The sequence below is a fragment of the Carassius auratus genome, chromosome 20, assembly GCF_003368295.1.
Source record: "Carassius auratus strain Wakin chromosome 20, ASM336829v1, whole genome shotgun sequence".
NCBI classification, from domain to species: Eukaryota; Metazoa; Chordata; class Actinopteri; order Cypriniformes; family Cyprinidae; genus Carassius; species Carassius auratus.
The window spans coordinates 25,975,830-26,002,586 of record NC_039262.1 but is presented as its reverse complement, the minus strand read 5'-3'; the positions used below and the strand labels follow the sequence as shown (position 1 = coordinate 26,002,586).

At 38.3% G+C, this 26,757-nt stretch overlaps 2 protein-coding genes across 10 annotated transcripts in view; one reads left to right on the top strand and one right to left on the bottom strand.

Annotated features, from left to right (window-relative positions):
- The first annotated feature begins 6,243 nt into the window (after window positions 1–6,243).
- LOC113037661 (titin-like) lies at window positions 6,244–23,602 on the top strand. The gene is made up of 19 exons (XM_026194965.1): window positions 6,244–6,699; window positions 7,327–7,542; window positions 9,220–9,386; window positions 10,476–10,507; window positions 10,595–10,641; window positions 10,724–10,815; window positions 12,721–12,870; window positions 13,429–13,487; window positions 13,718–13,738; window positions 13,881–14,065; window positions 14,188–14,249; window positions 14,383–18,280; window positions 18,447–18,677; window positions 18,818–19,536; window positions 19,656–19,875; window positions 20,025–20,235; window positions 20,956–21,141; window positions 22,381–22,458; window positions 22,934–23,602. The coding sequence occupies exons 1-18, from the start codon at window positions 6,603–6,605 to the stop codon at window positions 22,418–22,420; spliced, it is 6,633 nt and encodes a 2,210-aa protein (XP_026050750.1). The 5' UTR covers window positions 6,244–6,602; the 3' UTR covers window positions 22,421–22,458; window positions 22,934–23,602.
- A 189-nt stretch (window positions 23,603–23,791) lies between these two features.
- The window catches only part of myo6a (myosin VIa), a 53,364-nt gene continuing 50,398 nt past the window's right edge, over window positions 23,792–26,757 (bottom strand). For 6 of the 9 annotated variants that reach the window (XM_026291645.1, XM_026194958.1, XM_026194959.1 and 3 more), the window contains one exon: window positions 23,792–25,210. In XM_026291645.1, coding sequence (XP_026147430.1) covers window positions 25,011–25,210 — 200 coding nt within the window. In that variant the 3' untranslated portion in view covers window positions 23,792–25,010. The remainder of the gene's footprint in view (window positions 25,211–26,757) is intronic. The other 3 variants (XM_026194962.1, XM_026291646.1, XM_026194963.1) reach the window with 1 other exon arrangement.

Genomic DNA, 26,757 nt, shown 5'->3' with positions numbered 1-26,757 from the left:
GTAACGGGACGTGCGGAGGATCAAAAAGACGTGACAAAGAATCGGGTTTGACATTTTTGGAACCCGGGCGGTATGATAGGGTAAATTCAAAACGACCGAAAAAAAGTGCCCACTGAGCCTGTCTGGAATTGAGTCTTTTGGCAGTTCTGATGTATTCTAAATTCTTGTGATCGGTCCAAACAATAAAGGGAACCCCTGAACCCTCTAACCAGTGGCGCCAATCCTCCAACGCTAATTTGACCGCCAACAACTCTCTATTCCCAATGTCATAATTACGTTCGGCAGGAGATAATCCATGTGAAAAGAACGCGCAAGGGTGTACCTTCTCGTCCGAAGCAGCACGTTGGGACAACACTGCTCCTACCCCCACCTCTAATGCGTCGACCTCCACCACAAACTGGCGTGTGGGATCAGGGGCCACAAGGATGGGAGCCGAAACGAAGTGGTTCTTGAGGTTAGTGAACGCAGCCTCAGCTGCGTCCGACCACCTGAACAGAGTACTGGGGGAGGTCAAGGCTGTCAGAGGTGAGGCTATTTGGCTGAAATTATGAATGAAAAGTCGATAGAAATTGGCGAACACCAGAAACCGCTGTAGGGCCTTACGGGAATCTGGAGATGGCCAATCTATCACAGCCTGAACTTTGTCAGGGTCCATACGTATTCCCTCGGACGAAACGATATACCCTAGGAAGGGAACAGACTGTGCATGGAATACGCATTTCTCCGCCTTGACAAAAAGCCCATTCTCAAGTAACCTCTGGAGCACTCGTCTGACGTGTTGAACGTGTTCCTGGAGAGATGAAGAAAAAATCAGTATGTCATCCAGTTAAACATATATAAACTGATCTACCATATCTCTCAACACGTCATTCACGAGTGCTTGGAAAACCCTGGGCGAGTTGGAGAGCCCGAACGGCATCACCAAGTACTCAAAGTGCCCTCTAGGGGTATTGAAGGCGGTTTTCCATTCATCCCCCTTCCTGATGCGAACCAAATTATAAGCGTTACATAAATTCAATTTTGTGAATACGGATGCTCCCTGCAACCTCTCGAAAGCTGAAGACTTGAGTGGTAAAGGATAAGTATTCTTAATAGTAATGTTGTTCAGCTCTCGGTAATCAATGCAAGGTCACAGAGAACCATCCTTCTTACCCACAAAAAAGAACCCCGCCCCCGCTGGAGAAGAGAAAGGATGGATGAACCCAGAGGCTAAGGAATCAGAAATGTATTTCTCCATGGCCTCCCACTCAGGAATCGAAAGAGAGTATAACTTGCCCTTAGGCGGAGACCTGACACTAAGTCTATGGCACAATCGTAGGGACGATGCGGAGGGAGAGAAGCAGCACGGGACTTACTGAACACTTCCTTCAGGTCCAGATACTCAACGGGCACATTTGGCAAAACCATGGTCTCCTTCTGAAAGACAGAAACAGGGACAACAGGACAAGCAGAAACCAGACAAGACTCATGACATCTTTCACTCCACAATGTGACAGTGTTAGAACCCCATTCCACTCATGGATTATGTTTGGACAACCAGGGGTGACCTAATACAATGGGAGCAACAGGGGAGTCCATGAGAAAAAAGGATATGGTTTCTTGATGGTTGCCAGAAGTGACCAGAGTGATGGGTTCTGTATGGTGCGTGACATGAGGCAGTTCCTGGCCGTTGAGTGCGGTGACATGGATGGGGAGAGACACAGGAAGAACAGGAATGTTCAAGTGATGTGCCAGTGAAGAATCCATGAAATTACCCTCGGCTCCGGAGTCCAGAAAAGTGTGACACTCGTTATGTTGATTCCTCCACCGCAGTTTCACCGGAAGGAGGGTCGATGATGTAAGTGAGGGCTGGGTCTTTTAACCGGGCATGAGTTGATGTTATGATTAATGCATCCACAGTACAAGCACAGTCCTTGGGACATCCGCCGTTCCCTCTCCCTCCGGGACAGCCGAACTCTACCCACCTGCATGGGCTCGTGATGGTTGACAGAACCGACCATGTTCTCTCGACTCAAGCGCCCCCTACCAGGAGAGTAGTGAGGCCTGGAAGGACTGTGTTGGCGGCCTAGGTGATTAAACCTGGCCTCAACTCGCAATGCCAGATCAATGATTTCGTTGAGAGTAGGGGGCAGCTCAAGGAGGTAGATCTCCTGCTGAACACGGTCGGATAACCCATGCAGGAATCTATCCCACTGCACCGCCTCGTTCCACTGGCACACGGCCGCCAGGGTACGGAACTCGATGGAGTATTCGGTTACAGATGAAGATCCTTGCCGGAGTTCTGAGAGGCGATGGCGGCCTCCCTGCCGGTCGCGGCCCGGTCGAAGACTCTCTTCATTTCATATATATATAGGAGGTGGAACGAGGCACAACACGGGGGTTGATTCTCCCACACCGCCGTTCCCCATAAGGCAGCCTTGCCAGAGAGAAGTGTGAGCGTGAACGTTACTTTGGATTCCTCCGTAGCGAAAGTGCGGGTCTGTAGAGCGATTCACTCACTCCCTCACTCACTCTCTCTCTCTCTCTCTCTCTCTCTGCGTGTGTGTGTGAGAGAAAGCGACGGCGATGTGTCCTTCACACGCTACGGTACATCAAATACAGGAGCGCTGCATATCCATTGAGATGAACTGAGAAATATCAGAGATCGATTGACGGAGAGTGAAACTCTGAACCCCTCAGACAGAGTGTTCGCGAGTGAACATATTTCTGTGCTAATGTCAAGCCCTGTTAATATATATATATATATATATATTACTGTTTTAATTTTAGTTTTAAATTGATTCATCCCTGTTCAGTAGACAGGTGTAATTATTATTAGCCCATCTTTAAGTATCATCAAATTTACAATATAACAATATAACTAGTACATCATATATGGCCTATAGAGAAAGAAAAGGATACCACACAGCTTGGAATACAGTATGAACACACAGCCTAATGGTACCATTAGGTACAATAAGTACCATTCCGGCAGCGAGAACAATCCTGAACTAAATGAAGATTAATGTTTTGGCATGTGATGTGTTTATTGAACCAATCGGATAAGAGTAAATGGAGAGTCAGTGAGAGCCTCAATTGATTGGCTACAAGAAGGTGATCAGCCCGCCCTCCTGCTTACACTTGCAAAACTCAGTGAGTGAGTGAATCATGACAAAATTGTAAGCACAGAGAAAAGAGAGATGGATCTGTTCATAGGTTTATTTTGGGAAGATTTTGCCCCACATGCACAAGAAGTCATTTAGACATTTGCTGAAGTTAAAATGCAGTAAATGCATTTTTCTTATGCTTGAAAAATGGTCTACACCTTTATAAAGCCTTTACAAAGCTTCTCTTGTGCATGCAAATTTAATTCACACTTACAGTCTTATGTACACTTCCACAACTATTATCCTGCATTTACACATCTTTTAGGCATTATTTTACCTTTATAGTTATTGGCTTAGAATATCATGAACTTGTATCGTGCATAATGTTAATGAGTGATATTACCTTTGCAACCTGAAGCATATTTCTCCTCCATTCTTTTCTAAACATTTGGAAGTCAGTCTTAGATGCCTAATACATGTCAAATTAAGAATGAAAAAAGTAATCTAGAAAATTGGCAAGAGTGTAATCAAATCACCTTTATTTATATAGTGCTTTAAACAAAATACATTGCGTCAAAGCACTGGACAACATTAATTTGGAAAACAGTGTCTCAAACAGTCAATGTTCAACAGTACAGACATGCCCCTTCAAAAATACCCCGCCCATTCTAATGAATAGGCATTTAAGAAGAAACAGAGGACAGAGTGTGGCCATTTAATTGGTCAGGCACACTGGGTCAAAGCATATTTCACACATTTTTTACTTTTCACAATTTTGCACAATTTAAAGGCTGCTACAGTTTTTCAGTGATGGTATTTAGGTATAAATTACTGTCTACAACGGTTGCTGTTCCTTTTCAGTACAGTCAAAGCACAATGTTCAGCTTTTTGGGGGTTTAAACAGTAACCTATTATCTTTGAGTAAACAATCCATGCCTGGACCACTCAGTAATTATTACCATGTGAGAGACAGGAGAGAACAGATGTCAAGTGTTGTTATGCTGAAAATACGTTTTTCCCATGTATCTTAAAAGGGTTTTATTATGCTTTTTAACTTTTTCAACTTTAGTTAGTCTGTAATGTTACTGTTTTGAGCATAAAAAAGATCTGCAAAGTTACAAAGCTCAAAGTCCACTTCAAAAGGAGATATTTTATTTTTCAAAAACTACAATGAAGGACTAATTTGGACACATATTTTCCAGGATTTGTGATATCATAAATATCGAAGAATAGAACAAATTTTGATGCAATATTTGCACTGAAGCTTACAGGTGGCTATGGTAAGGGGCATGACATTTCCCGAAAAGAAATCCAAAGATGTTTTGACTTAATGGTGATTGGGAGTAGAGGAAAGTGAAAAAAAGTTAAGAGAGACATCAGCTGAGATCCTAGGGTCTTCGGTGAATGGAAAGTCAAAACCGAGGCCTGGTGCAGACTTAGAGTTACAGAAGCATTCTAGCTCACATCCTCATCTTGTCAGAATCCAACCAAACCGCAGACAGACCGAGGCGGGTCACTGATGTGAGAACTTTATCTCCTATTGAGCTCAGATCTCCAGGAGATTAAAGAGCCAAATGTGACTTTCACTTTTGGAGGGAAAGTTTCTTTCTAAGATTGCATTTTGCATATGTAATTTGGTTTGGTGTTGATGATGAAAAATGTCTGGTAACACTTTAGAATAAGGTTCCATTAGTTAATGTTAGTTAATGTATTAATTAACATGAACAAACAATGAATAATATATTTATTACTGTATTTATTCATCTTCGTTAATGTTAGTTAATGAAAATACAGTTATTCATTGTTAGTTCATGGTAATTCACAGTGCATTAACTAATGTTAAAAAGCACAACTTTTGATTTAAATAATGCATTAGTAAGTGTTGAAATTAACATGAACTAAGATTAATAAATGCTGTAGAAGGATTTTTCTTGCTTAGTTCATGTTAACCAAAGTAGTTAACTAACATTAACTAATGGAACCTTATTCTAAAGTGTTACCAAATGTCTTAGTGATTCCAAATTTTTGAGGAAGTACCACAAATACTTCATAAAGCTATTTGAAGATCCCTGAAGTGAACTGAGCAATAAAGCACTGGCCAGACAGAGAGCGGCTCTCCAGTCATCAAAACAAGACAGTCCAATCGGATTAGACTTCCTCACAAAATATCATTAGCCCTTTATCAGGAATTCTTTTTACACAGTGGGATTAAATCAACAGACAGATTTTTTTCTTTGTTTGTTTCATTTTGCTAATACAGAGACAATTGTAAGATTTATGTACTTTGTGTGAACCATAATAATGAGGTAGAAATGATTGCTGTTGCACACTAGCTTTCAATAAATGTTTCATTTTCAAACAGTCAAGCAGTGTAAAAACCGAAATGGTCAGTCAGTGTAACCCTGGAGTCAGAGTCACGTTGACACACACTCTCTGTCATCATTTAAAATGTTCTTGTAAATATAATCCAGCCTGCAACTCTGATCAGAGATTAAATAAAATGTAAAATAAAATGGACTCAAACTGGGATGCAAATCCCAAATTCTCAAACAACACAAACCGTTTGGTGACCTTACAATTTTACCGTGATCAAATAGGCGAATATACACAAACTATATTACATATTAAAAATATTACAAACTTTTAAATATGATATAAAATTATATTACATGATTTCTATTTAAAGACTGAAAATATTAAAGAAAGTTTTGCTTGGCTTGATTTGTAGACTGATATATGATATATATAAATATATATAACAAAGAAAAAACAGCAGTGAACTAGCATGCAATTCATCCGTTGCCAAGGCTTTAGTATTTATAGACTAATTCTTTGGACCGTCAATGGAAGTAGTGATTACTTTCCTCCACTCATCCCTATCATGGCGGTCATAGTTCGAAAGCATTCAAACTCAACAGGCTTTAAATAGCATGCATTTTTGAGAAAGGACACCCAATTTAAACCCATCACTAAGGTCAGAAATCATTTGTAGCCCTGTCCACACATGCACTCACATAGGAGGCCTGACTGGAACAGAACCGGGATGAGCCCTGCTACTTCCCGAGGTCAGAGACGGGTCGGCAGCCCAAGATGAATTGAGTGCCTGAGATGGCACTGCAGGTGACAGATGCTTGAATGGAAAAGCCACTAATTGGATGGGGTGGGGATTATGTCTGAGCATCAGATAATCAGATTATTCCAGAAACAGATCTCGCTTTTTTAACTCATTCACCGTAATCTGTCACACAATGTCATGCCTCTACACCACGACTGCACCTTAGTAGTCTTAGTATTGTTTATCAGTACCTGCTTTCTCTTGCGTTCTGCTTTTTATGTTTACAGTTTTGTCTTCTGTCAGACACCGAAAATTGATTTTCATTTCCAGTTTCCATTCGCATTTTTAGGTCTCAGTGCTTGGCACCAAGGTCAGGGACCATAATGGCATTTCCTGCTTTTGACGGATACAGCCACGACAAAGGACTTAGCACCTGAAGTATTGTGCTCTCTTAATACAGCATGGGGTTAGATGTAAGACTTGAAGTCAGCATGTCTTTGAAATGTGGGCATTTCTTCACACTCCTCTTCTTCATTGTGTCCGTCACAGGAACTCAAGGTAACAAAGTTAACGTTTATCACAAGATGTAGATGAGGATGGTCATTTTGGTTTACTGATTTCTACAGTGTAGTGTTACAGTCAAGAATGAGGAGAATGCTCTTTTGGGCATACATTGAGATTAGTGTTCAAAGAATATGAAATTAGTGGACACCAATATATTTTTTCAATGTGTAGAAGGTTCCAAAATGTTGTTTTGTTGAGTAACATATAATTGTGTTTTAAGTTGTTTTCTTTTACTGTAAGTGTAAAACAACAACAAGTTTCAAATATAGCCATGCAAATGACTATAGAGGTGAAGAGAACAGGAGAGTAAAGAAAATCACCATAAATTTGAAAGATTAGATCATGTGGGCACCATTGAATTTTCCCCCCAGTAGTGCCCTCTACCACTAAAAAAAAGAAAAAAAAGAAAAGAAAAGAAAACAAGGGCAGGATTTGTATTGGTAGAACCATACAGAGTGAAGAAACAAATCTTAGCATTGCATAATATCCTATTCTTGCCAAAAGACACATAAGGGTTTTGAGAGGTGTGAAATATCAACCACCTTTTAGCAGAAATATAGCAAATCATAACAAAAGTTAGTAACCTTTTATTTGTGACATATTTTGTTGTTTTTCTCACAGACCAAAGCAGACTAAATCCATCAGAGAACCTACACAATATCAGCTTAACAAACCTACAAAAGCCACCAAAGCAGAATTCAGGGATCAGGACTATATTTGAAATGGAAAAGCATCGCATCAAGAGGTCAGACTTCTTCCACTCAGAGATGAAAGTATGTCCACAGGAGACAATGAGGGAAGTCATAGCAAGTCACCAAGCATACTACACACTGAGAGGTAACTCATGGCTGTAAAACGTGTAAACGGAACATCTTTTGTGTTAGAAAGTTTAACCATCCAGATGCATCCATGCTTCTGTTCAGTGCAGTGGCTCTCAACCCAGTTCCTGGCTGCTTGTGCATTTTGTATGTCTCCTTAATCAAACAAACCTGATTCAGGTAATCAGCTCATTAGTAAAGACTCCAAGACTTGAAATGGGTTTGTCAGATAAAGGAGACTACCACTTAGGAATTTTAATTACATTTTAGGTCAGTTAATTAATTCATGATTTTAGATTAAACATCAAAATAAATGTTTTAAGATTATTAAATAGAAAATATTTGCCTGTAGCATGTGCTAGTAGTAGTACTGCTGACCTTGTCTTTAATGGTGTTTTTCATTAGATATTTCATACTTGTTGAGCTTTGATTTGTCAATACATTTGCCATTAACAAAGGACAAACAAAAGTATTGCTTTTCGGTAAAAGTGAAAGTGAGAAGATAAATATTTAGGTAAATAAATATTTACCGAAAAATAAAACTACTTTCTAAAATGAAAAGTGTTGAACCCTGTCAAATACTACTGTAATGTGGGAGTCATGACACCAGAGTTGTGGATCCAAATGATAGATTTATTAAAAAGAGCATGGTCAGACAGGCAGGGTAAAACACCAGCAAACAGTAACATCCAAGAATAATCCAAGAGAGTAATCCAAAGAACAGGCGCAAGGTCAGGGCAGGCAGCAAACAATCGAAACAGGGAAACAGTCCAAGATAAAAAAAACACATAGGCAAGGCAAGGTGGAGCTCATGGGCACTCCAGCTGGTGATCGTGACAGCTTTATTACTTATAAATAAATAAACAATTAATCATGCAATAGATCCATCTATGATAAGTGCATTTAAAATGAGAGAAATATAATAAGGCAGTTGAAGGCAGAAAATGTGATCTACAGAGAATAAATAAGTATAATTAATCAAATTAAGTAATTGTTTATGAAATATGAATTAATTAATGAAATACCCCTGTTGTATGATTTTTATTTCATTGCAATTTAGCAAAATATAGAACAATATATTTTACTACAAAACAGATCCAGAAAGTGTCATGATTCAGCCTTCATGTCCTGACTTTTCTTTTGTCTTGAGGCAGGATCATGACAGACCGGTGTTTCATGTACAAGCACATGGCCTTGTCTTTGGGCCATGTGCTTGTGTTGTCTCGTTCCCTTGCCCCGCCCCCTTGTTATCCTAGTTTTGTCGTGATTGCCTTACCTGTGCCACCTGTTGTGTCTTGATTAGTTCTCCTATTTATATTCCCTAGTGTGCTCTGTCTTTCGTCGGTTCATTGTTTCTATATGTTTCTACATATGTGCTCCTTAATGTTAGCTTGAGAGATATTGTATCCTTGTCACCCCTTGAAGAAGTCGTTGTATAACCGTGAGTGTTTGTTTGTAGTTAGTGTTTAGAGTCTTTGTTTATCTTGTCAACCCAGTCCTGTTTAGTTATTTAGCCTCTGCCCTTGTCATTGTTTTCCCCCTCGTGGGTTTTATTTTCCCCTTTTGTCTTTAATAAACCGTTGTGTTGCACTTCCTGTCTGCGATTTGAGTTCATCCCTACCCTCCACATGACAGAAAGACTTTAATGTATGCTGTGAATTTTCTCATCTGAACACTTATTTGTTGACCTTGTCAGTTTGCCAGGAGGCTGTATGGGAGGCTTTCAGGATCTTTCTGGACAGAATTCCCAGCAGCTCAGAGTACCAGAAATGGGTCCATAAATGCCAGCATGACTCTATGTGCATCTCAGATCTCGCCATGACTTTCAGCAATTCAAAGGAACACATAGACATGGTCTACAGGGTAAACTAATCAACAATTCACACTATACTGTACATTCAAAAGATGCCATAATGTCACTTGTTTGTGTGTAAATACAGTGCAAGTATGTTTTGTTTGTATAAATTATATCAAATCAAATGTCTGATTTATGTAAATATTGCTATTTTTAGGTTACCAGTTTTGTTTTATTTTTCCCAGTGCATCTATGTCTATGAGTGAATGTGAAATAAGAGCTGCCCTGAATATCTCAGCATAATTCAAACTCTGTTTGTAGTCAGATGCCCAGAAAATAGAGAAATAGTTCACCACAAAATTAAAATTTTGCTGAACATGTACTCACCCTCAGGACATCCAAGATGTAAAGGAGTTTGTTTTCATCATCGGAACTGATTTGGAGAAATTTAAAATGAGATGGCTTGCTCACCAATGGATCTTCTGCAGTGAAAGGGTGCCGTCAGAATAAAAACAGCTGAAAAGACATCACAATAATCCACAAGTTATCCATACAACCCTCAATTACATGATAACATGTTTGAATGCAACAAATCTATCATTACTGCATTCTGGCCAAAAAATGGGTCTAAAATCTCCATGCCCTGTTGTTTCTCATATCAAAATCCACCAACTAATTTCTTTTCACTTGTTTCACTAATTTCTTTTCACTTGTAAACGTTTATCTCCTGATTCAGATGAGACAACGTTTTCACAGGAGAAAGCTCATAGTCTGGCTGGAAGCAACTGTTTGAAATTAAAAATATCTTGATGGATTTGTTAATTGTAAACACACATCTTTTTGCTTCTCAAGATGTTAACTGATGAAGTGGTGTGGATTTCTTGTGGATTATTGTGATGTTTTTATCAGTTGTTTGGCCTCTCGGTCTGACGGCACCCATTCATTGCAGAGCATCCATTGCGGAGCAAATGATTTCTCCAAATCTTTTGCTGTTGTATAAGCACTGTAGAAATAAAGGTGATGACTTAAAGTGAAGAAACAAACCCATCTACATCTTGGATGGCCTAAGGGTAGTACATTTTTATTTTGGACTGAAGTGTTTCTTTAAATGTTTAAGTTAAATTTGTTTTTTAAATATGTTTGTTTTTCATTTACAGAGCGTGAATATGAATAGTGATAAATTAGAACGGTGAGACTGAACTTGGAATCATGACTATTGTTTCATATTCTGGAAATATCTTCAATTTTAATATCATAATACATTTTTAATTCATAGAAATTTGACTGAAGAGCCAACAACTGATGGAGCACCGAGAACGGAAGGTATATTTGAATTGTTTTTGGTATTCAGTTTCAATCATCTTGGAAAGTTCAACTAAGATCAATCTCTGTTGTTCATTGTCAGAGGAAGTCCTGACTGAAGCAACAGAAGAATTTGTTCCCCCAGATCTATCTAGTACAGTCAGCACTACAACAGACGCCTCTACTGCCTCACAGGTCTGGAGCACAATTTACATAACATAATACATGTACTTTAAAAACGGGCAGCAGTGGTTGATAGAAATTAATTTTCTAAAATATAAGCCTTTGCTCTGATTTCATTTTAGGCCACAACCACCAGGTCAATTAGCCTTGGCTTACTTTTATCTACAGAAATTTAAAAATGAATAATAAAATGATTAGCAAAGTTCAGCTGGTCATCAAACATTTACTCCAGGTTCCTTGTTATCTTTGTTGGAGTTGTTGTTGTAGAGCCTAATTGAACAGTGATGTTGTGGACGACTGACAGGAGATCTATTTTCATAAGTTTGAGCTGAAGGTGACATTTATTTATCTAGGCTGAGATATCTGAAAAGCAAGCAGAGATATACCGTAAGCTGAGATGGTGGAGTTGTCAGATTGGAACAACAGGTAGACTTCATATCATCTGCATAAACAATGATGGGAGAAGCTATTTGTCTTAACGATCAAGCCCAGTGAGAATATACATGTGGAGGAACACAGGAGACAAAACCTTAATGCACCTCAGTGAGTAGTACTTTTAATGACTTAGAGAACTCTCCTCTTCAGGAAACCTTGAAGGATCAGCTCATTAGGTAAGACTAAAGCCACCTATTTTCCAGACTCTGCAATGCCCAAGAGAGAATCTGGTGATTTACAGCGTTGAAGGGGAAGTAGAATTGGAACTGGAAAGAAAGCTAGTCATGTAACTGTAGTAACAGTGTCAGACATCCATCATTCAAACCACAGCAGTTCAACAATATAGACATTTCTGCAATGATGTCACATACATGAAGTACTAACTTTGCAGGACTACATTGCTATTGTTTTCTTTTGTTTTGCTTTATTTCCAGATGACTGATTACATCTCAGATTCCCTCTAATAGGCACAAAAAGCAGCTATTTTATTCTTTTAACAAATTTTTTAACAAACAAAGAGCATAAACTATTTAAGTCTAGATATCAGACTAACCACGAGTCAGGAATTGTAACCTTTGCAGTGTTGCCTGTGAATGTGCATTGGATCAATGATTTTGGGAAACTCTGGCTGAAACTCTGGCATCTGAAAGTTCCATTTGGTGGACTGTTTGTGTGTAAATATATATTTCTGACTAACTTTTTGCACTTTTGATGTTAGTTCTAGCGATAAATCAGTATTAATAGTAATTAAATATTTGTTTAGTTATCACAAAAACTCTATTCTATTTTATTGTAGATCATTAAACTGTTAGTTAGGCTGCCTCAGAAGACTGTCCGTAATCAGTTTCATGAGGTGCCTTTGTGCAAAAACGCTGCCTGCAAAGTCCTTGGCCCATACGGCAGCGAGGCAGCGAGTCAGCTGCTTAAGTTTCGGATGCAGCCACTGAATCACAGAACTATGTTGGAAACAATAGAACTTGCATAATCATAATATCACTAAGGCTAATAATGCTTTTGTAAGAATGCTTAGCCTAACCATGCATCTTAAGTTGAAAGCATACAGTAACTGAACACAACTTGAGGGGTTTTGAAAGAAAAAGAAGGAAAGAGACAAGTTGGAGTTTTTCAACTGCTGTACAATCATATGTTGTTGGTTTTTAGCATGGGAGTAACCCAAGCCTGCTTAAATACTTAAGGGATCCTTTCAGTAGTGATAGATATGTTGTTGATGTGAGTGGGAGTCAGATCTAGAAGATGAGGAACAGTAAGGTGGTGGCGGAGGATGGGGTAAAGAGAAGGATGTTCTGAACAGTTTGTAGGTGTTTAGTGGAGGCAAGGGATGTATTTTTATTGTAGCAATTGCATGTATTCTTTTGTAAAATTAAATTTAATATTTAGCCTAGAAATTAGTTTCAACTGTTTGGGGAATTCTGCATGTTTTTTTGCACTAATTATAAAATAGCTCTTGTAATTCATTTGTAGGAGTTGGATCTTCATAATGTAGTTCCCGAGCAGCCAGTACATCAGGTCATAAAGTTCAGTGTTAAACTGATGGACTATGGGTACCAGGAGATACTGAGAGACACTGATTCACCTCAGTACCATGACCTGTCAAGGCATCTTCAGGATCAGGTGTGTGAAAATGACCAAACAATGATCCACAAATTCTGAGTAATTTGTCCCTGCATGCCTTAAAATCACCGTAAAATGATAATTAAAAGATTAAAGAACATGATTACAAGGCAGATAAAGAGTCAGAATAGTATCTATGTCCTTATAGCCACCCCACAACACTAAACAATGAGTCACCTTATCCATTCTTATGCAAAGCATGGTGGGAACTAGATTTAAAAAAAATCAATTAACAGAGTTTATAAAACATTAAGCTGATGTAATAAAGATTAACGTAATGTTTGCAAACTAAAATGTTTAGTTAAATCAATAAATTAGAATAGAACTTCCAACTAAGCATGTATTTAATCTTTAATTTTTTTATATTATTTATTAAGAGTGCATCAGATGCTCAGATTATTCAACAGTGTTGTAGAAAATGTTCTGTGAATCTGTTGGGGATTGTTGTATTCTGTCTTGACATAGATTGCGCAGTTCTGGTTAATACATTTGCCTGTACACCCATATATGATGGTCAATACTAGATATTAAGGTGCATACTTGTTTATTTTTTTGCAGATGCAACATGATCTTAATGACCTACCTGGATTTATGGATGTCCAAGTGTTAAGTATTAGGTAGGCGTACTTTTGTAATATAACTTTAATTATAACGACAGTGACCAACTGATCATCTGAGCTCTGGATTACTGCTGTGAAAATAAGGATTTACATTCACACAGAAATACAAGCCTATATGTGTTTGTATCCTGTATCCCTTAACATTCATATTTCACTAATGAGCTGTTTGTGCATGTCTAATTACTTGTTGCATTTGTTTATGTTCTGTTTTCTTTCATACATGCAAGTGAGGCAGAAGCACCTAATGGGTAAACATTGCATAATGTGTTTATGGGTGTTGTATAATGTGTTTAGTTTTTGTGTACAGTACATCAGCTTTCATTTCTATTGCTTCAATAAAACGTCTATTACACAAATAAATATAAATGCACATTACTTTTATTTATCCAGAGCTGGAGGAGTATCTGCAGTTTACTCAGCAGTGTTTGAGACTACAATACCTTCCGTTCCTGATGGAATTCTGGACATTGGCACAGTTGTTTCATCTACAGGACCAAGTCTGAAGGATATGATAGTTAAAGCACTAAGCAAAAAGACATCTCTTCTTGATCTTAATTCACTAATCTTTGAGACAGGTAAATGCATATATTTATAAATATTTCCATTTACAATTTATTTAAAAAGAGTCTTGTTTGATTATCTTGCATAAGTTCATCCCATAGTATTTATAAGTTGTGTACACATTTTCTCGCATCAGACAAAGACCAGTCTTCAACGAGTATGCCTGTGACTGAGGCTTCTAAAGACATTATAACTGAGGTAACTAATGTCATATAATTAAGCAATTAAGTTTTTTTGTTCTCTGTTGCTTTTTTATGTTTATGAAACGGAGATAGTGTTAACATAAAATATTTGAATGCAATAACATAATTGTGCAACTGTTAACTTGCAGTCCTTCGATCAAGTGTCACATGGGGATCTCAGTTTTCCAACAAAAGGAACAAAAATTGAGGTTCATATTTCATCAGATAATGATGAGACCATTGTAGACCCAACTTTGGACACAGACAGCACCACAACAACTAAATCAGAATCAGAAACGGTTGAGTCTGAGAGTGATGCAGTCATTGTACACCAGCTTAAAACTATTCAAGGGGAAACTGGTGAACTCAAAACAGAGATTTTTCAAGTTCCACCAGTAGAGGAAGCTCCTAGTGAGGATGAAAGTAAACCAGTTGTTATTGCTGTAAAAGAGAACAATTTGGCTCCAACATCTTCAGCTGCTGTCTCAGCTTTACCCCCGAGTGAAGAACAGCCAAGGACTACAGAGAAACCTACATCAGATAGTGACTTTAGTCTTAACACGATACCAGAAGATGATATCATATTTCACCAGGTAACCACCGCCCACATGTTGTTCACCACTGCAACAACCATTAGTCCTAGGTCTGAACAACCAAAGTTGGCTGTCACGACTGACTTTAGCATCACCCTGCAACCTTCAACTGAACCAATTGATCCAATAACTGAAGTGACAGATTCTAATGAAATTCCAGAGCAAGAAGAGACCAAAGTGGTGATGCCTGTACTACATGTAGAGAACAAGTCTGAGGTTGATTCACCCAAGGTAAATGTTGTGACAACAGAAACTATAGAAGTATCAGGACCTGAGAAAGATACCAATGTAACTCGAGATGCTGTCATTTTAGAAGATCAGCTAATAAAACCTGAAGAAGTAACTGTAGTAACAGAAATGTATGCTGAGTATGGCACATTAGAGCCTGTGGGAACAGCTGTGCTCCTACCTGAACCAGAGGATGAGATTGAAAAATCAACTAACCAGGATGAAGTAGCAGAACCCAAGGAAAAAGTTTTAGATCTGCATCCAGAGGTAATAATAGAATCAAAAGAAGATGTTGAAGAGCATAAAAATGATGAGATTAAAGTGAAACAAGTGGATGATGTTCAGGTAATCAGGAGGCCAGAAACCGAGACAGGGAAACCTAAGGAGGAAATTCATTTAACAGAAAAGGGTGAGGTGGTTAAACCTGAAAGAGAAGCTGATGAATCAGAAGCTGCTGAAGTTGTAGAATATGAAGGCAGCATCAAAACTGAACAGCCTGCTGTGGTGGTCACAAGAGTGGTCCCCAAAACCACTGAAGGTACAGTTGTTAGTCCTAGGTCTGAACAACCAAAGTTGGCTGTCACGACTGACTTTAGCATCACCCTGCAACCTTCAACTGAATCAACTGATCCAATAACTGAAGTGACAGATTCTAATGAAATTCCAGAGGTGCCTCAACCAGTGGACACTGGAACAGTAGTAAAGGAAGAGGAGACCAAAGTGGTGATGCCTGAACCAGATGTAGAGACCAAGGCTGAAGTTGATTTACCCAAGGAAAGGGTTGTGTCAACAGAAACTGTAGACGTTTCTGGACACGAGAAAGATACCAATGTAACTGTGGATACTGTCATTTTAGAAGATCAGGTATTACAACCTGAAGAAGTGACTGTAGTAACAGAAATGTATGCTGAGTATGGCACATTAGAGCCTGTGAGAACAGCTGTGCTACCAAAACCAGAGGATGAGGTTGGAAAATCAACTAGCCAGGATGAAGTAGCAGAACCTGAGGAAAAAGTTTTAGAGCCAGATCCAGTGGTCGTTATAGAATCAAAAGAAGATGTTGAGGAGATAAAAGTTAAACAAGTGGATGATGTTCAGGCAACCAGGAGGCCAGAAACTGAGACAGGACAAGCTAAGAAGGAACTTTATTTAACAGAAAAGGGTGAGGTAGTGAAAATTGAAAGAACAGATGATGAATTAGAACCTGCCGAAGTCATAGAATATGAAGTTAGAATCAAAACTGAACAGCCTGCTGTGGAGATCACGAGTGAGGTCCCCAAAACCACTGAAGGTTCAGTCGTTAGTCCTAGGTCTGAAAAACCAACGTTGGCTGTCAAAACTGACTTTAGCATCACCCTGCAACCTTCAACTGAACCAATTGATCCAATAACTGAAGTGACAGATTCTAATGAAATTCCAGAGGTGCCTCAACCAGTGGACACTGGAACAGTAGTAAAGGAAGAGGATACCAAAGTGGTGATGCCTGAACCAGATGTAGAGACCAAGGCTGAAGTTGATTTACCCAAGGAAAAGTTTGTGACAACAGAAACTGTAGACGTTTCTGGACCTGAGAAAGATACCAATGTAACTGTGGATGCTGTCATTTTAGAAGATCAGGTATTACAACCTGAAGAAGTAACTGTAGTAACAGAAATGTATGCTGAGTATGGCACATTAGAGCCTGTGAGAACAGCTGTGCTGCTACCTGAACCAGAGCATGAGATTGGAAAATCAATTAACCAGGATGAAGTAGCAGAACCAGAGGAAAAAGTTTTAGAGCCAGATCCAGAGGTCATTATAGAAGCAAAAGAAGATGTTGAGGAACATAAAACTGATAAGGAGATTAAATTGAAACAAGTGGATGATGTTCATGCAACTGGGAAGCCAGAAACCGAGACAGGGCAACCTAAGGAGGAAATTAATTTAACAGAAAAGGGTGAGGTTGTGAAACCTGAAAGAGAAGCTGATGAATTAAAACCTTCTGAAGTTGTAGAATATGAAGTTAGCATTAAAACTGAACAGCCTGCTGTGGAGATCACGAGTGAGGTCCCCAAAACCACTGATGGTTCAGTCGTTAGTCCTAGGTCTGAACAACCAAAGTTGGCTGTCACAACTAACTTTAGAATCACCCTGCAACCTTCAACTGAACCAATTGATCCAATAACTAAAGTGACAGATTCTAATGGAATTCTAGAGGTGCCTCAACCAATAGACACTAGAACGGTAGTAAAGCAAGTAGAGACAAAAATCGTGATACATGAAGCAGATGTAGAGACCAAGTCTGAGGTTGATTTCCCCAAGGTGAAAGTTGTGACAAAAGAACTTGCAGAAGTATCTAGACCTGAGAAAGATACCAATGTAACTGGAGATGCTGTCATTTTAGAAGATTGGGTATTACAACCTGAAGAAGTAACTGTAGTAACAGAAATGTATGCTGAGTATGGCACATTAGAGCCTGTGGGAACAGCTGTGCTACCAAAACCAGAGGATGAGATTGGAAAATCAGTTAACCAGGATGAAGTAGCAGAACCCGAGGAAAAAGTTTTGGAGCCAGATCCAGTGGTCATTATAGAATCAAATGAATATGTTGAGGAGATTAAAGTGAAACAAGTGGATGACATTCAGGCAACCAGGAGGCCAGAAACCGAGACAGGACAACCTAAGGAGGAAATTCATTTAACAGAAAAGGGTGAGGTAGTGGAACCTGAAAGAGAAGCTGATGAATCAGAACCTGCTGAAGTTGTACAATATGATGTTAGCATTATAACTGAACAAACAGCTGTGGAGATTGCGAGGGAGTTCCCAAAAACTACTGACGGTTCAACCAAACCTCCTGCAGAGATGATTAAGATTAAACCACCTGTGATTTCTGTCACAGAAATTTACCTTGTTGAGAGTATTGACTATTACCAACCCAAAGAAAGTGCCAATTTGCCTTTTGTGCCAGTTGACAGTGTTCAAAGAGGCACAGGCATTGGTAAACATGTGGAAGACTTTGGGGTGGAGGATCAACTCTCCAGACCTAAGGTTATTGAGGGAGTTCTTGAGATACCAGATCTGGTTATAGAGAAAAACACCCTACGACCAGAAGAGTCCGATGTTCTCACTACTGAATCAAGTGCCGCACAATCTCCACCTGAAACGATCACAGAATCAGTTTCGGAGAAAGACAAGGACTTACCATATGTTGTTGGGGATACTAAGGAGCCACAGCTTGAAGATATGGGTGAGAGATCTACGATATGTTTCTCAATAAAACATTTTAGAATTAACTTAAATTATATTTAGAATTTGTGAAAATGTTCACAAAATGAGTTTTAGCAGTCATCTGAAACACTGAACTATTTTGCACTTCGAATATAATTTATGACCTATCTTTAATGATTTCCCAGAGGAAAAGACTGCATCACAACCCACAGAGACACTCACAACTGATATACCTTTGACAACTTCACCTGCAGACCTTGAACGTTTTGAAGTAGTGCTAACAGATTTATCGGTCGTAACACCAACCCATTTGGAAAAGGATTATGATTCACCAACTGAAAAAGAACAATCGACTTTTGCCCAGGAGTTAACATCTCTTGTTGGAGATACTGAGGAGCCAAAGTTCACAGAAATGGGTAAGAGATCCATGCCATGTGTGTTTCTCAATAAACATGCTTGGTCAAAGAAATGTTGAAAAATATTTAGAAAATTGTAACAAAATAAATTTTAAATTACTATAAATGTCATTTATAACCTATCATTAATGATTTCCCAGAGGAAGACACTCTGACAGAAGATCTCCTTGAAGAACAAGAAAAAGAGACTGCATCACAACACATGGAGACACTCACAACTGATCTACCTTTGGCAAATTCACCTGCAGACCTTGAACTTTTGGAAGTAGTGCTAACAGATGTATCGATCACTACGCCAACACCTTTAGAAAAGGATTATGATTTACCAACTGAAAAAATACAACAACGATCAACTGTTGCCCAGGATGTTGCTTTTACGCAGACCGAAAATGACAAAGAGCTGAATGTAGAAACTCAGGTAGTTGTTCTAACAAATGTATCAGTCGTTACTCCAATATTTCTGGAAAAGGATTATAATTCACAGACTGAAAAAGTACAACCAACTGTTGCCCTGGATGTTATATTTGAGTCAGAAAATGACCAAGTGCTGGATGTGGAAACTGAAGACCCATTTATTCATTTAAAAGAATTAGACCAAATAGATATAGTAAGTACTGAGACCATTGATCTCTTGAGTTATGACAATGGATATTCTTTCCCAAATGAAGGATATCCCTTGGAGACAACAAGAGCGCCATCACTAAAGTATTTCACAACTCCTTCAATGACCACAGCTAACAAAGGCAAAGAACTAGTTGTGTTTTTCAGTTTGCGTGTCACAAACATGCTGTTCTCTGAAGATCTTTTCAATAAGAGCTCTGCAGAATACCAAGTGTTGGAAAACAAATTTGTTGAACTGGTGAGTGCAGCTATTTCAATTTCTGTTGGCAGGCTTATTAACATCCTCATTAGTAGTGGGATATTACTGTAAGAAAACATACCCTTTATTGCCTATGCCTTTGTCTTCTCTGTGCACAGCTTCTCCCATATCTACAGTCCAACCTAACAGGCTTTAAGAAGTTAGAAATCCTAAACTTCAGAAACGGAAGTGTGGTTGTCAATAGCAAGGCAAAATTTGCCAAGTCTGTGCCATACAACATTACTCAGGCTGTCCAGCACGTCTTGGAGGAGTTTTGTAATGCTGCAGCCCAGCATTTGGACATAAAGGTTGACAGCCATTCCCTAGACATAGAACCAGGTAAGTGTCTTGGGCTTTGCAAGCATCATACATGAGCTGGCTGGTTCATTTAAAAAATGCATTAGCCTGTCTGAACATGGACAGAATTTCTCTCAGAAGGTCAAGAATTGGTACAATTGAGATGAGTCCAATTTCTTCTTTCATTTTAGCTGATGAAGGTGACCCATGCAAGTTTCTTGCCTGCAACGAGTTTTCCAAATGCGTGGTGAACCTCTGGACAAAGGAAGCACAATGTTTATGTGAGCCAGGCTACGTGACCGTGGATGGACTGCCATGTCGGAGCCTCTGTGTGGTCCAGCCTGACTTCTGTCTCAATGGAGGAGAGTGTGAGATTGTACCTGGGCATGGTGCCGCTTGCAGGTACCTCAGAGAACAATCACATATGTGACCCTGGAGCACAAGAGCAGTCTTAAGTTGCACGGGAGTATTTGTAGACATAGCCAACAACATACTGTATGGGTCAAAATTATCTTTTTTTCTTTTAAGCTAAAATCATTAGGATATTGAGTAAAGATCATGTTCCTTGAAGATATTTTGTACATTTCCTACCATAAATATATACAAATCTAATTTTTGATTAGTAATATGCATTGCTAAGGACTTCATTTGCACAACTTTAAAGGAGATTTTCTCAATTTTTTTTTTTTTTTTGGCACCCTCAGATTCTGGATTTTCAAATCGTTGTATCTCTACCAAATATTTTCCTATCCTGACAAATCGTACATCAATGGAAGCTTATTTATCCAGTTTTAAGATGATAATAATATTATTAATAAAAATACTGGTTTTGTGGTCCAGGGTCACATATAGCTATTAGATTGCATGATCTAAATGCAATTCAATTCTGTTTTGGAATTGAATACAATGATTGTCTCTAATGTGAGATCTAGGTTTTTACCTTAACTATAGGTAATTCACATTTCTGACTAAATGTTGGCAAATAAAAAAATGTAAAATTTTTTTTAACTTTGTTCTTGAGAAACATGTAAACACAGGGATGTTTTTGTGTAGCTCTGATGGATCTCTTTAGGAGTCATCCTCCACTGTGCATGTTCTAACTGTCTCTCTTGACCCTTTTAGATGTCCTGTAGGTAAATTCTGGCAATTTATCGGGGAGAGATGTGCAGAGCTGGTCTCCGTGACACTAGACCCCTTTCTTTCCCTAGTGTGCCTGGTGGGGGTGCTCACCTTTCTTTATGCCATCATTTCTCTCTTGTTATCTATGTGCAGGAAATGTGTACGGACCAGAAAGACACTAACTCTAGTGTAAGCAGGTCTTTTTTTTTTTTCCTCAGTCAGATTTTCTGACATTTTTTTTTCGGTTATCACAGATAACGAAGGCAAAACATACAGTAAAAATATATATCTGAAATGATGATTAGTCAAACATATACTAATGTAAGCAATGAATAAAATAATGGAACAATCTGTGCATACCAGTATTTATTACTTAAAGGAATGTTCCAGGTCCAATACTCAAGTTTGTAAAAAATAATTCTGTTTATGTAGACTTTGAAGGTAATGGTATTGACATCCAATTTCATCACGTCTGTTTTTACAAACTAAGGAAAAAAAAGCATAGAGATTATGCTCATTTGAAGACATTTATCCTATGTAATCGTTCTTAGAATAACTATTCACAGTGGATTACAGTGGATGTGGTACTATGATAACAGTTGTAACAAAATTGAGTTGTATAAAATGTCTCAAATCTTTACTTGCTTCCCTGTCTATTCCTCTTGTTCTAAACACATTTATCAACACTTTTTTACCCCTTTAGATACATCTCATTCTTCATTTTCATCTTGTGCCTTTTATATTTGTGATATTATCTTTTCTTTGACCGGACAGTCAGATGTCCCCCATCCAGCCACTCTGGATTAACAACTGAAGCCTCCAAGAGTAGAAATATTGATCAAATTATTCTAGAAAACTATAAATAAAAAGCAGAGTCCAGCATATCAAGTCATTATTAATATGTATCTTCCTGATTAACAGTGATCTGATTATCTTGTTAGGGCACAAGCTGTTCTCAAATATTCAAAATTGAAGAGGTCAGGTGTTTAATTTGGGATTGAAAGGCAGCACTGTATTTATATCCCCATTACGGTTTCTTCTCCAAAATTTAAATAACTTTAAATGCAAAACTTATTATTATTATTATTTTGTTACACATTATTATGTGGGGTATTTTTGGTCTTTATTCACTTTACTAATTAATTACATTAATTCGAAAATCTCCTTTACATCTACCATGGGAGTAAACTCATTTTGTTGAATTCTTCGCTTCTACTTCTGCAGCACTGAAATTCACTATTAATATTAATATATTCACGACTAACATGTCTTTTTTACAGAAACTGTGATGCATCACATACCTGTGAATTTGTCCTTGGGATATGACTTGTTTTTTTTTTTTGGTTTCCCTTCAGGTGATATTAATGTTTTTCTTTGCCTTTTAAAACAGATGCTTCATATTGCTGTATGTGCTGTCCTGTTTTATAGAGACAGAGACCAGACCACCATACCAGGCCTGACGAGTTAATCACAGAAGATTTACACATTATAATCACTGTCACTGAGGTAAGATCAGATTTCATATGGTATCCAATACTGTTGTGGTTGTAAGAATACATCTCTAACTATAAGACATTAAATGCTTAGCCAACTCACCAGACTGGACTTTTTAAGTCAATTTTATAAATACATAGATTGGTCTCATTTGAATTCAAAAAGTATGATTTATCACCCTTTTGTCTTAATAATGGCTAAATGTACACAACTGGCCCCAGGTCTCACTTAATGTCATGTTTGAGGTGAATAATAACTCACTTTTATAGACTAAATTTGTCACTGGGTTTTTAAGCTTGACTGTGCATTAGTGCAATTAAAAAGATTATAAAAAAATATTAATTACATAACTTTTGTAATCAAAACCATTTATACAGTCCTTCTGGTTTCAATTATAAATAAAAGTCCAAAATCATTCATGCAGCTATTAGCTAAACAACTTTTATCTATTGCACATCAATGCAAAAACTTGTTTGTCTTTGAATAGAGGTGGGACGTCACATCGTGCGGTCTTCTGATTGTGCTTATCCAGCCATTAAAAGACGCTTGAAAAGACTTCCCATGATCCCACAACTTCTGAAGGCTGTAGAATGAGTGGCCAAACATCCTGAACAGATGGAGAGCCAAGCTGAATGGTTATGTAACATGTCCTCCTCATGAGAACATTAAGAAATGAGCTGGTTGATTGTTGTCACGTGGCAGAAAGCATTATGGGTTTCCTCACAATGAGGAAATTATTCTTCTGTTTGATCATAATGAATAGTTTCACACCGTTCAAAAATTATCATAGTATGGAACACAATTTTGTTTTGGTGTATAATTATTAATAGTTTCACATTCATAGCGAATAATAATATATATATTTTTGTCTTTTAGCATGGTTGTCTTATGAAAAGAAGAACTTTGTCAGAAATATTCTTTAAATGCTATAAAACAACAAATTCAAAAATATGAACCACTTTTGTAAAATTTACCCAAAGCACTGCAACAGTGCAAAATGTCTTTAAGTATAGTTTCATATTAAATCTAGAGCTATGTTAGTGATGTCCCTGGGCAGCCCTGAGTAACGGTTAATACTGTAGCATCACTTATTTGAATTTATTCTACATTAAACATATTTCAAAATGACATTTAACAGTTGTTTGTACTACATTAAATATACATACATACATTATATATATATATATATATATATATATATATATATATATATATATATATATACATTATCGTTGTTATTGTATTGTGTAATCTTGTAGAAGGTAATCCCTGAAACGAGGCTCTAATAAGTCTGTGCTGCTCTGTGCTGGTTTATATCTATAACAAATGTGAAAAACTGTGCTTGTTGGAAGAAAACAAACAACTTTATTTAGCTGGAGATCTCATGCCTACATTAGTACCTTGTTCCATTTCATACAAATCTTGATTTTGTATAGAAATAAATCTCATTTGCATATTGCTCTTATACATATTTGGTCTGATATCACAATTACAACATAACTTGTGTATCATATTGCATAATTTGCAAAACACACACATCGTAGATTTACACAACATAAGGGACAATAACAATATCACAAAAACACTCAATCTTATTATTAAAATCATTATTTTTTATTAAACATATTTCATTCAAAGTCATAATTTAGTTGTCATTACCAGAGTTATTGTATTTACTGTATTGTAGCTTTTGTAAATACTTTATGCAAGCAGTTAAACTCACAGTGAATAACAAAACTCAGAATATTGTAAAGTGCTGAACAATATCAGTATTTACATCTGCAAGTCAAAGAGGTCTTTATTCAACGTAAGACTGATTTAAACGTTAGGAAGAGACTGTTGAATTTCTCTCAAGGAACATTGCCAGTGAAGTATTTATGGATTACTGATGTTCATCACAAATCACAGCAAAAATATTACTTTAAAGTAAATTATAGTAAGAGGCAGTTTAGAGGCAATTACACTGTCAAGTACAGCAATTAAAGATCAATGAGATGATTCGACACACCAGATATTCAAATAAATCCATAACAAATGAGACCGCTACTAAAAAGAAGCACTTAAAATGAACAAAACAAAAATAATGTAAAAAGACTAAAAACTGAAAAGAACCTTAGAAGAACTACCGTATTTTCCGGACTATAAGTCACACTTTTTTTCATAGTTTGGCTGGTCCTGCGACTTATAGTCAGGTGCGACTAATTATCAAAATTAATATGACATGAACCAAGTGAAATGAACGAAGAGAAATTAACCAAGAGAAAACATTACCGTCTCCAGCTGCGAGAGGGCGCTCTATGCTGCTCGTGCTCCTGTAGACTACACTAAAAAACATAGAGCGCCCTCTCGCGGCTGTAGACGGTAAAGTTTTCTCTTAGTTCTTGGTTCTAAATAAATGCAATATATGTTTTTTTTCCTCCTCATGACGTATTTTTGGACTGATGCGACTTATACTCAGGTGCGACTTATAGTCCAAAAAATACGGTAAATGAAAGTCAGTTCTGGTTACGTAGGAGTTGGTAGATTCCCTTATGGACCTAGAGCTGTTATATGTGTGCGTGTGTTTATTTGAGCATGCTCTGCAGCATGGCAGTGGCGTATGTGGGTCGGGCCTGCCTGCTCTCTATGGCATTTTTAAGGTACTGAATTCCTCCACAGCGTTCCCAGATCTCCTCAAACTGGCGCGGCAGAATCTCAGCACCACGCTTCCGAGTCAAACCGGTCTCCTCCAGACTCAGCTCACACATCTCCATATCATCCTTACCTATGAAAACAAAAATAGACGTCACACATTAGGAACTAATCTAGAAATTAAGCAATATACTAGCTAATATTATCCATTTATACTTGCCAGTATTCAAACAGCAACAATGTAAAATGTCTTGGTTACATATGTAACCCTTGTTCCTGGTTTGTATTGATCAACGAAATTGGGATCTCGCTAAGAGACCAATCCACTTCGAGTGTAACTAAACAAGCAAATCCACATTGGCATTCAATGACTGCATCCATTTGCCGCTGATCGCAGCGCTAGTATAATTAGGCAGCAGGTGCAACACATACTCAGGCTTGGATGGGACAGAGCAAAACTAGGGCTGGGTCTGCCTCCTCCTCCTCCTTCCCTTCCATGGGGTCATGGTTAGAAGCAATCGCAGCAACATAGACTTTAAGGGTGAAGGGAGACAGTCTTTGCTCCAACCCTTACTGCAGAAAGGAAAGCACGACTCTGATATCTCAGAAATCACCCGGGGTCTTTCAGAATACCACTCATAGAACAGGTTCCAATTCAAGGTGTAAGCATGTCTTGTAGACAGTGCTCGTGCTGAAGGGAAAATGTCTATTACCTCTTGGGGTACCTGGAATGCAGGGACCCAGCCCGGGCAGCTCATAGGTGGACCAAAGAGGGGTGTGAGTGTGCCAATCATGAGTAGGGTCTTTGATGACACTCACGAACAGAGAAGGAAGAGTGTGGTCCATGTTTGGTCCGTCCGCGACTCTCCGTGTCCTCTTGGGATCCAGAGATAGAGAAAATCTGCTGTACTGCTGAGACTTTTAGAAACAAAGATTCTCCACAGGGCCCTCCTCCATGGGAGGGAGAGGTGCGTTCACTATCTCCCGAAGAGCAGTTCCCTCCCTCTCTGGGATGGGTGGGGTGGCCTTGGCTGCCCGCTAGGGCTGGACAAGGTCCCCTCAGTCTGCTCCTGTGCAGCAGCGAACTGCTGGCCAAAGTTGCATCAAAGAAAAGGACAGTCTGGGACACGGGGGCCTCAAGGAAACAAACTTTGTCGGCATCTCCCCTTGTCAACTACACACACCCAGAGGTGGCACTCCTGGACCACAAGTGTGGACATTGCATGACCCAGAGAATTTGCGGTGACCTTTGTCGCTCGGACCGCAAGATCAGTTGCGGTTCGTAGCTCTTTTTAAAGCAGGGAAATCGACTGCATAAATTAACTCTGTGGTTTAATGAGCATATTCATTCATTAAAATGGAGTTGTAGATGATCGGAATGAAAATGGAAAAAGAAAAGAAAGATTTCTTATAAAATGTTTAGAGTTTCTCTGTCCAAATTTCAAAGGGCTTTAAGAAATGCTAAATCGAGGTACTTTGCAGATCTTATTGAGAAAAATCTTCATAATCCTAGGGTATTTTCTACGATAGATTCCATTATTAATCCTAGATTAGAGGTGGTAGGAGACCTGTCTGCAGATTCATGCAATTCCTTTTAAATTTCTTTCATAAATCGAACATCAGATGTACGTAATAACATTAGTCATTGTTCTTATGTCATTCAGCAATCGTTATCTGGTG